This window comes from Mus caroli, chromosome 6 (assembly GCF_900094665.2).
Source record: "Mus caroli chromosome 6, CAROLI_EIJ_v1.1, whole genome shotgun sequence".
In the NCBI taxonomy this organism is placed as follows: Eukaryota; Metazoa; Chordata; class Mammalia; order Rodentia; family Muridae; genus Mus; species Mus caroli.
In genome coordinates this window covers 18,499,734-18,517,665 of record NC_034575.1, presented here as the reverse complement: position 1 = coordinate 18,517,665, position 17,932 = coordinate 18,499,734, and the positions used below count along the sequence as shown (strand labels likewise).

The 17,932-nt window shown below is 39.6% G+C and overlaps 1 protein-coding gene across 10 annotated transcripts in view; it reads left to right on the top strand.

Annotated features, from left to right (window-relative positions):
• Cadps2 (calcium dependent secretion activator 2) overlaps positions 1-17,932 on the top strand; it is a 534,832-nt gene that overhangs the window by 495,226 nt on the left and 21,674 nt on the right. For all 10 annotated transcript variants that reach the window (XM_021164381.2, XM_029478701.1, XM_029478705.1 and 7 more), the window contains 2 exons: positions 17-49; positions 14,423-14,530. In XM_021164381.2, coding sequence (XP_021020040.1) covers positions 17-49; positions 14,423-14,530 — 141 coding nt within the window. The remainder of the gene's footprint in view (positions 1-16; positions 50-14,422; positions 14,531-17,932) is intronic.

Genomic DNA, 17,932 nt, shown 5'->3' with positions numbered 1-17,932 from the left:
TTCTTTCCCATTTAAGGTGAAAGCAGCTGCAAAATATGTGGATGTCCCTGTAAGTAATTTTAAATCTGTTTTCCTTTCCCCTCCCATCCATCCATCCATCCATCCATCCATCCATCCATCCATCCATCCTTCCCCTCCTTCTCTCCCCAAGCCCCTCATAATTATGAATTGGCTTCAGTTGTCTTCAGTTCTTTAAACCAGTACCATCTCCTTTCGTTAAACACTAACCCTCATAATAAAAGCTTGGCAGCAGCATTTCAGCAGATCTTACTTTTCCTACTATAACTTAGGAGCTGTCACAAAGTTGGCTTAACATGAGAACTTGGCATTAGAGCTTCGAAGAGAACTTTACAGCCCTCTGGGATGGGACAGACAATGCCTTACACTTTATAAAACAGTACTTGATCTTCTTGATCTTTATATGAGGGTTCTAACTGGTTGCTAGTAACAATTACAATAACACTAAAGGCTCAGTAAACTCTATTTGTAAATACAAAGGTAGCAAATCAACTGTAACTTGTTTAGCCATTGAGTTTTTCCAAGAGTTCTTTGGAAATAAAGACTTAATAAACAGTATGACCTATAAATTTGTTCAACACTTAAGATACCAGAAGTAGAAATCATGGAATAAAATAAACCCATAAGCTAATTTAGTATAGTATTTTTAAGATGTACTGAATTAACTTGGGCTCTAAATTCTATTACTAGCACAATCAAATATATGGGCTATAGATAATTAAAGCATGTGCTGATCTAATTATGATTTTGAGCATATGTTATCAATTTTCACACAATTAGAGTATGGCAAATGTTCTTAAACCTAGCTAGATATAGCTTACCTCCTTGAGCTTGAGCATCCTCAGAGCAGAGCATTGATGTGAATATGATTGGCATGACTGCTGAGAATCCTTGAATAAGGGCTGCAGGTGGCTCTTAGTTTTAGAATACTTACCTGCATCTTGTCGCCGGTATGACTGATGTCATAGTCTTTTTTTATTTATTAATTTATTTGTTTACTTTATATCCTGATTGAAGCTCCCTCACTCTTCCCCTCCCAGTCCTACTTTACCACTCCCCTATTCCCCTTACCCCTTCCCCTTCTCCTCAGAAAAGTGGAGTGCACCCCTACCCATGGTACCAACGCACCCTAGTACTTCAAGTGCCATCAGAACTAAGTGTATCCTCTCCCACTGAGCAGACAAGGTAGCCCAGCTAGAGGAAAGGAAACCCAAGGCATCCCTTTGGCAAAAGAATCCAAGTCAAAGATGACTCTGATCCATCTATTAGGGAACCCACATGAAGACCAAGCTGCACGTCTACTACAGAAGTGCCTAGGTCTGGACCATGCATGCTCTTTGGCATAGTTCAGCCTCTGTGAGGCCCCATGGGCCCAGGTTAGTTGGCTCTGTAGGTTTTCTTGTAGTGTCCTTGACCCCTCTGACTCCCAAGATCCTGCCCCTAACTCTTCCACAAACTCCCTGAGCTCCTTCTAATGTTGGCTGTGGGTCTCTACATCTGTTTCCATCAGCTGCTGGATAAAGTATCTCAGAAGACAGTTATGCTAGGCCTCTGTCTGCAAGCATTGCAGAGTATCATTAATAGAATCATGGGTTGGCTTTCTCCCATGGGGTGGGTTTCAAGTTGGGCATCATTGGTGGACCATTTCCTAGATCTCTGCTCCATCTTTATCCCTGCACATCTTGTAGGCAAGGCTAATTTGGGGTCAAGGGTTTTGTGGGTGGCTTGGTGTTCCCCTCCTCCCTCTGGAAACTCTGACTGGCTAATAGCCACTGGCCATTTCAGGCTCCATATCCCCTGCTGCTTAGGAGTCTTAACTAAGGTCATACCCATATCCTCTCAGGAGCCTCCCCTGTCCCAGGACTCATGCTAGTTCCAGAAATTCGCCCCCTCCCCTGATTTTCCTTCTCTCTCCCAGGCCCTCCACCCCACCAAGCCTGTTCTCCCCATACCTGATCTCCTCCTCCATTCCCCTCTTTGTCCCCTATCCCACCTACTTCTTTATGTCCATTCACTTCCAATGTCTATTTTATGTCCCCTTCTATGTGAGATTCAAGCATCCTCCCTTGGGCCATCTTTGTGACTTAGCTTCTTTGGGTCTGTGGATTGTATCATAGTTATCCTGTACTTTATTGCTAATGCCCACTTATTAGTGAGTACATACCATGCATGTCTTTCTGGATCTCAGTTACTTCACTCAAGATGAGATTTTCTAGTTCCATCCATTTGCCTGAAATTTTTATGATGTCCTTGTTTTTAATGGCTTAGTAGTATTCATATATATATATATATATATATATATATATATATATATTCCATATTTTCTTTATCCATTCTTCAGTTGAGGAACATCTGGGTTCTTTCCACTTTCTGACTATAAAAAATAAAACTGCTATGAACATAAGTGAGCAAATGTCCTTGTGGTATGGTGGAACATCTTTTGGGCATATACCTACCAGTAGTATAAATGGGTCTTGAGTTAGATCTATTTCCAATTTTCTGAGAACTTTCCAAATACACTTCCAAAGTGGTTGTATAAGATTGCACTCACACCAGCAATGGAGGAGTGTTTCTCTTGCTCCACCCCTTTGCCAACATGTTTTTGATCTTAGCCATTCTAGCATGTATAAAGTAGAATCTTGTGTTTTTCTGATGACTAAGAGCATTGGACACTTCTTTAGGTGCTTCTTAGCCATTAGAGACTCCTCTGTTGAGAAATCTCTGTTTAGCTCTGTACCCCAATTTTTAATTGGTTCATTTGACTTGTTGGTGTTTGATTTCTTGAGTTCTTTATATATTTTGAATAGTAGCCCTCTGTCAAATATAGGGTTGGTGAAGATCTTTTCCCATTCTGTAGGCTGCCATTTTGTCCTATTAATGTTGTTCTTAGCCTTGTAGAAGCTTTTCCGTTTCATTAGATCCCATTTATTAACTGTTGATCTTAGTGCCTGAGCTGTTAGTGTTATGTTCAGGAAGTTGGCTCCTGTACCAATGATCTCAAGGCTGTTCCCTACTTTATCTTCTATTAGATTTAGTGTATCTAGTTTTATGTTGAGGTCTTTGATCCACTTGGACTTGAGTTTTGTACAGTGTGATAAATATGGGTGTATTTGCATTTGTCTACATGCAGGCATTGAGTTATACCAGCACTATTTGTTGAAGATGCTTTTTTTTTCATTGTATGATTTTGGCTTCTTGTCAAAATTCAAGTGTCCATTAGTTTTATTCATTTATTTCAACAGTTTAATTGTATTTTTCTGTATTTCTTTATGTGGTTTATTCATTTCCTCTTTGAAGGTTTTTATCATCTTTATATGATTGTATTTAAGGCCACCTTCTTATGCTTTGCCTGTGTTAGGATATCTGGGGCTTACTGTACTAGGCTAGGTGCTATATTCTTCTGGCTCTGGTTGTTTATGTTTTTAAGCTGGCCTTTAGCCAACTGGTTGTCCCTGCTGTTGGCTGGATGTTCCTGATGCCAACTGGACCCTTTGGGGAGGCAGGCAAAGCCCTGGTTCTGACAGTGGATCTCAGGGAACAACATGCTGCTCACCTATGCTTGCTGTGCCCCAGGCAGAACCAAATGTTCCTAGGGTCCCTCCTACAAACCTCCATGGAAATGAAGGCAGAGCAGTGAACCTGTGGATAGAGCTTAGGGGACAGAGTGTGGCTCACCTCTGCTGGCTGTGCCCCAGTTGGACCTGGCATGCAGCGATAAGGCATGGTGCTGTCTAACCTGCCATTTGTTGGGGTTTCTTTGGAACATTTTACTTACAGTATGACTCTCAAAGAACTCTTTGCAGTCTATTGGTCTTGTACTTAGAATCAGTGCTGAGAAATAAGTAGGGGTAAATACATGCATAAAGGAGAGAATGTAAGAATTAAGGGGAAGGTTATATATTTTGTCTCCAGAAAAGCAGGCCTTCATACACACATGTACTTCTTTGGACTAGTTATGCATCTTATATCTTGAATTAGAGTAGAATAGGATATCATAATTACTTGTGTCTCTGGAGCTTTTGAAACTTTCAATTTGACTCTGAACTAGATCCTCATTACGTCATAAAATCTTAGCTGAGGGAGGCAGAAAGTGCTTAATTCACTCTCCTCCAAGCAAAAAGATCCTTTGACATCGTTCTCAAAGATTCTCTGAGCTCTGTTTAGTTATTTCAGCGATTCCAAGCTGGCTGTTAGGCAGCCTCCTCTTAAGCACAATGGACTGACCTGTGTTCCTGTGAATTTTGCCCATTAATCCTTGTTCTTCTGTTCCTTCATCAGGGAAGACCTTAAAATATATGCTGAACTTTATCATGGCTCCTCTCCCCAAGAGCCCCAGTGCTATTCAAATATACGTATTATCTGAACAACTCTTATCATTAGGATTAAAAACCCTTAAGTCTTCACTGAAATCACTGATACAATTGTGTCTAATGTGTACCAGACTATGGGCATTCTTAATGAAACCATGCATCCCTAACCTCCATCAGCTCAGGGTCTGAGAATAAGGTATTTTATAGACATGCCAAATTAAGCAGTGTTATGGTAGCCACCTCCAAGCTCTCCAACATACCTACCACCATCTTAGATGAATACAAGGGTCATGGTCATTACCCAATCAAGCTACCACTTGGAGCAGAGCTATTTGTCCCATAGAGATGTCCTGGCCAGGGCAATTGCCAATGGATGAATTTTTCTCTCAGATCTCCACCTTGAAATTCTATTGCAAATGCCTATTAATTCTTAAATCATGAGATCCTGCTAGCTATTATTGTTTATGCTCATGCTCCAGCAAGTGTATCTGTCTGAACTGGTCTTTTAAGAAAAAATCAGAAAGAAAGGATGGTACTGGCCTCATTTTTATGAAAATTAAAATATCCTAGAACCATATGCAAAGAACACAAGTATGTATCATTCAAAGGAAAATATAAAAGAAAATATAGAGAGTCCTGGGTTTGGTGATGAATATTTAGATAGAACACCAAAAACATAGTCCATTGAAAGAGTTAATTAGTTGAACTTTAAAAATTTGACAAGTGGGGGTGAAGAGATGGCTTGCCACTGACCCTAAAGTCCTGAATCCAATCACTCCAATCACTAAAACCTACATGATAGAAGAAAAGAACTGACCTTGCCATGTTGTCCTCTGACCATGCACACACACACACACACACACAAACATAAACATACCTACCTGGTGCCACCTACACAATTAATTCATTGGCCTAGTACTTAGTAATGGCTGAGTTTTAATTCATTTTATGTGGCCTTGGACAGTTGGATTAACTGTGTGGTCATGGATTTTTTTTACTTAGGTGACCTCAGTTTAGTTTTCTATAAAATGGGTAAAGGAGTTATATATTTTGCATTATTCTTACAGACAAGCTTCCACTCTTTGAATTCTTAGTATCTGTTGAAGTCCCTCCAAGAAAAAGAGAAAGATATCCCCCAGGGAATGATGAGAAGATAAATGCTAGAGGAAAAAAAAAGCTGTGAAAGGAATAAAGCCTTCTCAGAGTCCTGCCACTTGCTGGAAATTGTTTTGAAAACAAATCAGTAAAAACACTGTTTCACAATGCAATAAAAATTACCTATGAAATTAAATATTTATATTCTAAAAGGGGGAGGGAGATTCATGCTCCCGAGACCTACTTGCTTGGAATTACCACACAATTGAGGATAAGTAAGAGAAATTGTTGAGCCAGGAATGGTGGTGCATGTGTTTTATCCCAGCACTCGCAGAGGCAGAGGAGGCAGAGGAGGCAGAGGCAGAGGCAGAGGCAGAGGGTGGACCAGATATCTGTGAATTAAAGATAACCCTGGTCCAGGTGAGTTGCAGGCCAGCCAAGGCTGCATATCCCCAAACAGGATAAATGGGTGAAGAGGAGGAGAGAGGGCAAGTCTTTAAATTTAACAACTTGAGTATAGCATATTATGAGCATAGTTTTAGCAGATGCACCTCACCATCCATCATAGAGCTATAGCAAGTTCATGTTGGTGAAGATTTCAGATGGTTTGAAGTTTGGAGGGGCAATAAAACAGGTTCTTATACAGGCCAGGTTGGTCTGAAATTGCTGAAGATGACCTTAAAATCTTAATCCTCATACTTCCCACCTTCCAAGTCCTAAGATTACAGGCATGTAGCACCACACCCAGTTTTCTTTAAAAAAAAAAAAAAAAAGACTTGGTTATGGTAATAACCAGTTGCAGTCGCATTATCTAGAAGAAAGGAACACAGATGAAAGAGTGTCAGCCAGACGTTAACTGCAGGATCAAGAGGAGACTGCTTACAGTTACTTTATAAATGTGAGCACTAGGCCCAAACCAAAGCTTGGTAGGGTCAAAGTGTTATAGGTACTGAAGTTAATAACAATTTTTAAAATCACCCATCTGGGATAGGAGAAACACTCCAGTAGTTAAGAGCATATATTACTCTTATAGAATATCCAAGTTCAGTTCCCAGCATTCTTATCTGGTAGCTCCCAACTGCCTGTATTCCTAGCTCCAGGGGATCTGACACTCTGGCCTCCAGTGGCTTCTGCAGTCACAGGTACACACACATACACACACACACACACACACACACTAATTTTTTTTTTTAGTCCTTTGAAAATAAAAAGTATGTCTATCCATGGCATTGGTAAGATGTAGCTAAAAGCACTAAATGTTTTCAGTGGCAGGAAGGGCGACAAGGTGACTGGGTGGCAGCTGGAATTAAGCCTGATGACTTGAGTTCGATTCTCAGAATACAGATGGTGGGAAAGAACCAACTCCCAAAAGTTGCACGTGCATGCACACAACCCGTACATATACACATAACCACATGCACACACAATAAATCAGCTAAAATGTAATAAAATGAACATTAGAAAGGGATGAGAGGCTAGGCTATGTCTCAGTCAGTAAAAGCTCTTATTTCTCAAGTGTAGGGACTTGGGTCTGTCCAGTCCTGGTCTCTAGAACCAACATAAAGCCAGATATCATATAGCTCATGTCTGTAATCTCAGCAGTCCTACAGCAAGATGGAGTTAGAGAGATGAAGATCCCCAGAACAATGTGGGCTGGCTAGCCTGCCATAGCCAGCAGTTAACACCCAAAGAGGAACCCTGCTGCAAATAAGGTCGAAGATGAGAGCCAGTGCCTACCATGGTCCCCTGACCTGCACAGGAAGACCATGGCGAGCAGAGCCCGGGTCATTCTCAGGAACATCCACACGCAGCAAATACACAGAGTTAACTAATAAATAAAGACCTTTGTACAGTGTGGTTGGAAACAATAGTATGGGGTATGTGTTTAATCAAGTAGCATGGTTCCTTAGGGGAGCCAGACTGCCTGTGCCTGGCTGCTCCCTCCAGCACTCCGCTTATAATATCAGTGTAACCCTGGGTACCAATTTCTTTGTCTATTAAATGAAGATATAATTATACCTCTTACAGGCTTATTGTGAATAAGTACTTTCCAGGCTTCCTAGAGTGCAATTAGCACTCAGTAAATGTTAGTTATTATCGTACATTACCATTGATTAGAAAATAAAATCTAGTGGCTACATTCTACAAAACCAGCATCCATTGATTGTATCTGTATTACTGGGGACAGACCACATAAGTCATTTTAAAGCAGCATACCTTTTAACTTTCCTATAGAAAGCTGTCATAAATAGTTAAGGGTCTCATCCAAGAAGCTTGGAAATAGGAGCTTGCAAGGATGAAAGTGGGAGAGGAGGAGGAGTGTGTCTATCCTGAGAGGATCGGAACTTAAGAGACAAGGTAGCCAGTTCAGTGTCAGTGTTCTCTTCAGTAGCAGTCCTTTCAAACATTCTCTCTTCATGCTCATTGCCAAGCTGTGAAATCTTAAAGCTCCCTAACATGGCTTAACCTTAACTCTGGATCACACAGATGACATAAAGTCCAGCATCGGTGTCAGGTTCCTCCTTAGGCCTCTGGCACTGCCGCACCTGTGGCTTCCATTTTTCTTTCTTGGCACTGAGGATACTAAAGTCATGTCTGTGCCACTTCATGGGACCATTATGAAGACCCAAATAGTATGCTAGCTTGCTTTGAAATTGCAGGGCATATTAGAAATATCTAAGATCAGGGGCAGAGGCAAGACCTTAGTAAAGTCCTTACCATGCAAGTATGAATTCCTGAGTTTTCAAGCCCATGTACAGTGGCAGTGACTCACCCTGACTAGAAAAGAGACAGATTGATAGTTGTTGAAAAAGAATATAATAGAGGCTGTGCTCTGGTATCTACATATACTAGAACACGATCCACATGCACTAGAATACACATGCATATACACATATATATGCACATATATGTGTCAGTGTATGTAGTGTCATAAATATCAGTGTTCCGTATATGTGTGTGTGTTTTGCTAGAGACCTAACCTAGGGCCTCACATATGTTAATTAGTAGATGACATTTGTTTTACTATTTAAAAAATAGAAAATCTATTTCAAAGTCTTGAAAGAAACACATCCTTATAAATTTCGTTATTTAATTTTCTTCCCTCTGCCCCCTTCCATAAGCTAGTCCTCTCTCTACAGATAAACATAATACTTAAGTTGGCATCAATCTAGTTTGAAGGGTTTGACTCTGTTCCTTTTGGCTTTCCACATAGGTACAATATAATTGTGCTACTTCATAAAACAAATAAATTAAGTTTTTTTAATGGTACCATCACAGGAATACTTAACTATTCGTTGTCATAAATTTTTTGAGGACATATATTCAAAACTAAATGCTTTTGAATGCTGTAGAATGTTTTTCATTGAAATAAAAGACAGAGATTGACATGTAAATACCAAAATAATGAAATGTATACATTAAACAGTTAAAAGCTGTTTTTTTAAACAATTACCAACACAGTTATATGTCCCCCATTAGTCAATCTTTAAGTTATCATTGAGCCTTGCACACCTGAGCTGGGCTACAGAAGGTTCCTGCGGTACTTTCAGGTTCCAAAGCTAAGCTATGTCTCATGCCTTTCACTTTGTCAGAGGTAGTAACGAACCAAATGTGTGTATTTCATTACAAAACATACAGGTCATCATACATGAGGATAGCAGTCTCACACATGATTGTTTCTCTAAAGCAAGGCTTATGTTGGAGAAGTACACTGTTAAATGAAGTCATTTACACCGTACCTCCTAGTTAATCTTCCAGACAGGAACGGGACACTTACAAATGTGTCTCCTTGTTACACCGACACCATGACAGTGTTTGCATGGAGTATCGTTAACCTCCAGTGGAAGGTTAAGCAGCTTCTTCTGCATGTAAACCTGTCACTGTGAAGAATGACTGCCGTGGCATACCTACCAGCCCGTGAATGGGGAAGTGTGTGCTAGCACCTGTGGGATTAGCTGGAGCAGCAGAAGTTAGAGCGTTTGCAGCATATAATTAGCAAGGAATTCTCTCTCTCTCTCTCTCTCTCTCTCTCTCTCTCTCTCTCTCTCTCTCTCTCTAAGTGGTGTGTTCCTCTTGCTGGGTTAGCTAGTAATTAATGCTTCGGGGAAAAAAAAAGTGCAGGAGAATGCACTCTTAACTCATTCACTCACCAGTATAGTCAGCTACTCATGCAACCAATGTTAGGAGACCCTCATTTCCCCTCCATGAATACAGATTTCTTTATGTTTGTTGGGTAATGTTTTATATCTAATGTCCCATTACTATAGCTTTGTCGGCCCAAATTTGCCTTTCCTGACGAGAAGATTAATGTAGGAATTCTTCTCTATGTTTGGAGAAACTATGCTAATGAACAAGATGGGAAAGTATATGTAGTAAACGGAAAGGTTCAAATTGAAAATATGGAGAAAAATAATTTTATAATCCTAAATTATACTTAATAGGGTGCTCACCGTGTGGTTTTTAATTGTTATTTTCTCAGATTCATTAAGGAGGCTATAATTTAATTACCAGTAAGAGAAAAGATTTCTAAACATGGCTCTGTCGGATACGCTCTTCTTGATAAGAACGCATAGGAGCTCACCATCATGGAAGCTTCACAGGGTGCTCTTTTGGTGGAATTGGAAGGCACGCCTGCTTGTGCGAGAAGTTGGAGCTGCCTTCTCCTCCTCTTCCTCCTCTGCCTCCTCCTCCTCCTCCAGAACCACCACCACCACCATCATTACCACCATTACCACCACCTCCACCTGCACAGGGCAATTGCAAACATTTCATCTATCTTCCAACCCATACACCAACAGCTAACACCAGCGTGCTTAGCTTGCAGGCTTGTTAAAGCATTAACTCGTAAGATAACAACAGTTAATGGTGCATCTAGAGGCAGTGACTTCTCAAATGTGTAAATTCCACTGCCACGTACCAAGAGCCTCAGCACACAGGAGCACTGAGCCAGCGATAATGTCTTCTATCCAAACACGTTTGTTACTGAAGGTAGAAACTGTTTAAAAGGAAAATTGCATCTTTTTCAGCAATTTATCAGAGATAATTACCCTTCGTACACCAAATGAAGGATAAAGTGTTTTAAGGAACTATAACTCTAATTGGAACATGTCACCAGGTGTTGCAGTTACACTCTTTCTTGTGTATATTCTTTTAATGATTATAGTCTCATGCCACAAACTGCATGAAAATATATTCACTAGGTGTGAAATCCCCATATGTCACAGTTTCGAGAATAGGTAAACAGCGCCAAGATAGAGAAAGGCATATCGCTAATGAGGAGTGGTAAGAAGTCTAGGCTTTATTTTCCAAGCAAGTACATCTTAATTTGCCAAAGGAGAAGAAAATGCGATTTCAAAAGTGCAAACTTGGAGGAGCCTTTCTCCACACACCTACAAAGTTGCAGAACTCGCTTCCAAGTTCAGGCTTGAACATTCTGTTGCTGGAGTCTGCCAGTGAGGAACCAAACTTTACAACTCCTTTATGTTTTGAGCTGCAGAATATTTGCTGGTTTTGGATGATGAAAGATAAACTCTTCCTGGACAATGTTTTATGAAGTCCAAGAACGCGGGAATATCTATGAAAGTAAACAGGGCAGCCACTTGCTTTGGGAGGTAACTTGCTTTGCAGCGAGTCTGCCAGGGAAGTGACTGATTGGATTAAACTTCTAAGGATCATTTTCTTTTGTGAGATGAAAATTAAAAAGGGGGCGGGGGGCTTAGGTAGGCAGACATGATACATGCAAGGCCAGCCTCCCCTTCAGATCCACTGTAAGCAGCTTTGCCTGGTGCCTTGCTACTATGGCTGTCATAGCTTCTTGTTTGCAAGCACCTGTATGAATCCCAGAGGCTGAGCTCCCTCAGTAGCAAGTAAAGAAAACTGGTCTCATGTTATTTTCATTCCGTGGCAGCATGCCTCCTGAATGTTCTCATTTTCAGTGTTTTGACGTTTGAGAGGCACTGAGGAAAATACTGTATTGCTGCAGACCCTCTTGGTCCCTTGTCTGGTGCAGGTGGGCAAGGAGTCGGCAGGAATTGACAGACAGACCCGACACAAGGGAGTGTGGATCTGAATGTAATTTGTCAAATTGAGCATCAAACTTTTGATACAGAAAAAACTAGGGAAGTTGGGTGACACACCAGCAAGGTACAAAGAGGTTACTGGATTCTTACACAAAACAGAGGAATGCAAACATGGAAGAACTGGCAGGAACCAGCTGGGATAAAATTCAATGTGAACAACTGGGATCAAAAACAGCTCCATCTAAGGTCCACTTAATCTTAGAAGCCAGGGGCAAGGGCTTCATGCCCTTGCCATAGTTCCTACTCTAGTCTATTGTACAGTTCACCTTCCCCCTAGACCATTGTAAATACTTGTGTATGGGTGTAACTCAGCTACCTATAGTTCTAAGTATCTGCTCTGGTTTCTCTTGAGGTCACAAACTTCCTTCTTCCTAGATAATGGTAAATTTCTGTGTAGTGCAGTGACTTAGCTATCCATGCCCAAGGTCGGGTCAAGCACTGCCTAGAATCTAACTTAGCTATATGTCAAAATATCAATCCTTAGGAGCACTTGTAATAAAGCAATATTAAGGGAAAGCACACAGATCCCTTTACCAACTAAAGCAAGGACATTGGAGCATTCTTTATACAGAATGCCACGGTTCCAGGAGACTAAGTTTCCGTGAACTTTTCGCCTCAGGACAGCGCCCAGGTTTTCAGGGTCTGCCGCACTTGTCACTACTGGAGTAGATGTAGCACCGTATGAATGATTTGCCTCTGTAGAATAACTCATAATAACAAAACTGATAATCTCTGAGATAATGTCCCCATCTCTTCACTTGAAAAACTGATGTATAAAGTTACCTTCTCCAAAATAAAAGCAACTTAGATTTTTGTTCATTATCCTTGTAGCTATTTATACTTGCAAACCCTGGTTATGAGGATTATACAGAAAACTAAGGAGTGGATTTGTTCAATTGCCTCCACCAGGTTGACAATGAATGCAGTGTCTGCATTGCATATGGATGCTCCTAGAGTACATATTTGTGAGAACATTAGTATAAGAACTTATTTTATATTTTAACGTAATTTAGTTATATCAGAGTTCTGCCGTAAAAACTCCTGGGTTTTTGTTCTCTGTACTTTAAGGTGAATTTGTGTTATCAGGGATGAAGTTACAGTCCAGTTGAAAGACTGTTTGCCTAGCATGCATAAAACCCATATTCCATTCCCAGTCCCTCATATACTGGCATGGTGGCGCACAATGCTAATTCTAGTACTTGGAAAATGGAAGCAAAGAGGATCAGAAGTCAAAAATCATCCTCAACTACATAGCAAGTTCAAGACCCCCTGGGCCACAGGAGACCCTGTCTCAAACAAACAAACAAACAAACAAAACAAAACACCAAAAAACAGCATCAACAAAAACAGTTATCTTTACAGCACAGAAAAATAAGCATCTAAAAAGAAGGCTGATGTTTATCACTAAAATTCAATAACTTGGTACCTATGATTGCAATGGTTTAAGGTGGGCAGCCTGTGGCATATACAATGTCAATCCACCATCCTCAAAAAGAGCATTAATTAGCAGACTTTTTCTCCCTCACAAGAAGATGCTCTACCATGTTACCATTGGTTAGGGGTAGGCCTTGTGCTGCTTTTGCAGAAGCAGTCATAGTTAAATAGCTCATGTCTTCCTTGACCCGATTTTCTCTCAGTGTTCACATGAGTAACAGTGTAACATGAGTCTGTTAGTAAAGGCTGTAAGCACACCCTATGTCCATAAGACTGTGTAAGCTTAACTTATCTTACTTGGCCATCAGCTCTCCTGTTATGTTCTGACTAATGCTATACACCAATCAAATTATTCAGTACAGGTTGAGTCAACCCCAGATGTAAGTGATGTAAATAAGGCTTTCCATCAGTCAGCCTAGCATATGAAACTTGGGAAAGAGCTAATGATAAGATGAGAAGGAAATCTCTTTGGTAGCCATGAAGACTTTTGACCCTCATCCTAATTTTTTAAGACTGTACCAAGAAGGAATACTGCTAACTACCCTGCCCCTTCTAACAGGAGAAAATACCAAATGCTAGATAATTTAGCTAGTTCACCTCTTTGGTCCTACATAAGAGACAAATTTATTGATATCCTCACTATACTTCTATAATATAATAAATCTATAAAATAGTATTGAAAAGTTAATGAATACAAGCAAGAGACAATTCAAAAGTGTTTTGTTTTACTTTGTATTAAATGTTTTCCCAAGTTTCTTAGTATTTTACAACCTTAATAAAAAGCATTGACTTTCTATTCCTTGAATACTCACAGTACTCAAGAGACAAATCTAGAACAATTAGTGGTTTTCATATCACTGATGGGCTGATAGTGGGTAATGAAAAAGTCAGTTGTATCATACTTACAATTAAGAAATAGTATCTCTCTTGAGAAATTTTCTTTTGATCTTATTTATACTTCTTGACACATTGACTTCTCAAGATACTCATTCTTAGAAAACAAAAATATGCCCAGGAGGCTGGAGAGATTTCTCCACAGTTAAAAGTTTACACAATACCCTTCAGAGAATCTCTGAGTTTAGTTGCCAACACCCATGCTGGGCAACTCACAATTGCCTTTGATCTCCAGCAACAGAATAATCCAATACCCTCTAGTATCTGAATACCCACATACAAGCACACACATACAAACAATTTAAAATCAAATAAATCTCTTTTCAACGATGTGCATAAGCTTGCATCCATGTATGCCTAGTCATCTTAACAGTAATGGCTGGGACCTTTCGTAGTAAAGTAAGTGATAAACTTTACATGCACTAGTCATTATTGACTTGATCTAAACATATTTCACAGGGGTGAACAATTTCAACAGCTATGAAAATGATTTCCTAAACAATGAAATTCCTAAAATCATTAAATAAAAGTTTCACAGATGAGAAGTGACTTTTTTTTTTTTTAATTCTGTGTGCTTTTACCATACGACAGAAACCAGGAATGGATCTGGCAGACACCTACATTATGTTCGTCCGGCAAAACCAGGATATTCTTCGAGAAAAAGTCAACGAAGAGATGTACATAGAAAAGTTGTTTGATGTAAGTAGCTGCCACAGGTCGTTGACCATTCTTATCTTGGTTTAAAATATTGGTGTGTGTGAAAAATATATGTGATTATTTTTGTTAGTACTAAGGTCTTCATTTAGGCATAACAACTAGGCATGGGGGCTTTGTTGTAGGTATTTGACAAATTTACTATAAAGATAACTAAGAAAGCACTTGACTTAATATCAGTGTTGTCCATCACTCATAGCTATGAGCTCCTAGTCCAAAGGAAATGGTATCGTGCTAGTGGCAGAACTGTACAACTTGCCCGAGTGTTGATTCTGAAACTAGGTGTTTTCTTTGAAGTGTATTTACATGCATCTTCTCTGCATTTTAGAAATGCTTTTCTGGCAGTTTCATTTAATTATGCAAGTTACTGCAAATGTTTTCATAACAGCAATTCACGGGCTTCGTGGTGACACTTCAGCTGTGCAGTTGCAGAGGGTCTCACTACATCATCACCTCCGCCATGGTCGGGAGTTGTCTGCATGTGCTGTTTGTATGACTGGGTGGTCAAAGTGAACCTTACCTCTCTTGACTTTATGTTTCCAGGCCATTTTACAATAAAAGTATCATCTGTTTTAATAAGCTACGTGTTAATATGTGTGAAGAGAATGATTTTCTAAAAGCTTTGATGCCCTGCAGGGGTAGAAAAATTATCATCTATCCAGCTGGCTCTTTTACAAAATACTGAAACCATATTAGCAACTTCTGCTTCCATTTGGAATTGCTCTGAGTTGACGGGCATATGTTTTATTTCCAACTTCTCTTCTACTTTTTTTTTTTCTTTTTCTTTTTCTTTTTTTTTTTTTTTTTTTTTTTTTTTTTTTTTTTTTTTTTTTTTTTTTTTTTTGCTTATGTGATGATTTTCCGAAATGTCGAACAGAACAGTGAGTTAATGGTATCTCTGTCACGTTTCTTCCTAGCTAGAGAACATGCATATTTCATGGGGAAACTAGGTAGAACCATTCTACAAGTAGTCCCTCTACATGTAGGCATCATTGGAAGGTGGGGCTGTTTTCTAAAGATCTTCAGTTGTTTTGGCTTGGTCACCTAAGTAAATGTAGAAAGTTTTTCACCTCAAAGATATTCCCAACCTTTACTCCTCTTCAGTCGCTGAAATTCATAAGTCTGTGTAGGTAACTTCCGTAATTATCAGAGCTAACTGAAGCAGATCCAGGTAGGCCAGCATTCACTCAGTACCTAAATTGCCTGTTATCTAGTTTTTCCTCCTGAATCTTAAACATCTATTTTAGTCCAGAAATTCTCATTTTTGTACATCCTCAGTAGAGCATTGGACATGTTATTTGTACAACAGTTGCAATGTCCTCAAACATTCCATTTTATTTAAAGTTGCACATATTTATTACTTTAATTAAAAATGAAAATGAACCCTGACTCTATTGGTATGTCATCGAGAATAGCATATATGAGGGGGTACTCAGAGCCCCTAATTAGCCGGAGCTGAATTTGCCTCAATTACAGTTAGTAAATGAGAGGTTATCAAGTGTGTGTTGAAAGGTAAAGTAGAATGTGTGGCTTAAGCAACAGATCATTACTGAGAGACATTATATAATTATTGGAAATCTACTTGGCTGAAGCTTAAAATAATATTGTTAGGTGTCAAGAAACAGTTGAAAATAATGACCCAAAATGCACTGTTAGCAACCATGGCCTATTACAGATAAAAGATTGAAGAGAACAATAGCACTCTGGCATAGTGGCAAACTTTCACTCTTCCAATTAGACTACTTCCTATAAAAGAAAGTAAATGGAACCTTCCAAGTTCAGGTGCAGATCAACACACTTGTTATGACGTGTTAACTTGGAGTGGTCTCATCCAAATTGGTAAAATGCCAGGGACTCCAATTATGTTCATATAATATAAGGCCCTATACTTAAAGAATGATAGCCTCTTACTGAAATAAAATTCACTTAGTTTAGAAATATGCCAACACTATCTTATGTAAAAAAAAAAACTATTAGTCTGTAAAACACACATACATTTAAAGTGTCTCTGACACTTTAAAAAAGAACCCATATATTATAGTGCCTAGTCTTCTTTCTAGATGGTGCCCTAACCATGAGAAAGGCTATTAAGGGATTTGTGGAACTTGCCATACTTCTTAAGATATTTTTGGCCTCTAATACTTTTTCATCAGTTAAACATCTTAACTGGCCCAAATTTATAGTGAAATGCCCAGAGCTCAATTTAAATAATGGTACCCCTGACTAAGGTACAAGCATGACCATCACCCTAGATTTGTGCCTGTGGTTCTGGGATGCCTAGGAATGAGAACAGCAGCAAACCCCACTATTCCTACATGGCCATATACCATGTTAAGAAGCGTGACCTGTCCCCACTGCACTGCTACTCCTGTTCCCACCTTCATAGACAAGCAGTTTTGTTTCTTGACTTAAACATATGAAAACTAGAAATGGTTTAAATATGCATTAGCCCTGAACACATAAGTATTATCAATTTAGATTTTTAGGTTAAATCTTGAAGTTTCAAAATTCAAAGTGCCCTCTAAAGGTCAAAAACTATTAGTACAAACATTACACTGCTCTTGTTTTTTGTTTTCTTGTTTGTTTGTTTGTTTGTTTGTTTGTTCTGTAAGAGCTTAAACATATAGAACACTTTCTGATTAGAAGAGAAATAGCTTCTACAAAGTATAAATAAATAACAGGACTGTGTTGATAACAAACAAGACTGAGTTTAAGATATGTCTCCAATCCAGGGCTGGGGAAATGATTAAGTTGGTAAGGTGCCTGGCACACATGACTACCTGAGTTCAAATCCCAGCACAAATATTTGGTGAGCACCTTTGGTCCTAGAGCAGACAGGACACCCTTTGGGGTTTGCTGACCAGCTATCTAGCCATCTAACTAAATCCATGAACTTCATGCTCAGTGAAAAATTCACAAAAACATAAGGTGGGGGAGGGACTGGCTGGAAAGAGGGCTCAGTGGGTAAAAGCACTTGATCACAAGCTTAACAGCCTGAATACTGTCCCTGGAACCCACATGGGAAGGCAGATCTGACTTCCATGTGCTCACCATGGAAGGAGAGGGAGAGGGAGAGAGAGAGAGGGAGGAGAGAGGGAAGGGGGAGAGAGGGGGGGAGGGAGAGGGGGAGGGGGAGGAGGGGAGAGAGAGAGAGAGAGAGAGAGAGAGAGAGAGAAGAGAGAGAAAGGGGGGTAGCCCTTATCTCTTCGAGCTTTCAGAATAGTTTTACCATTTTTATTCTTCCAAATAGATGCTTCCAGCACTGTGGGTGATGTGCCATTATCCTCTTACATCTTTCTCCTAGTCAGAGAAAATGAATGATTTGTTGGTGTCCTCCAACTCTGAACTTGTGTCTCTTTTCAAAATGCTTCCATGAAATCCCATGTT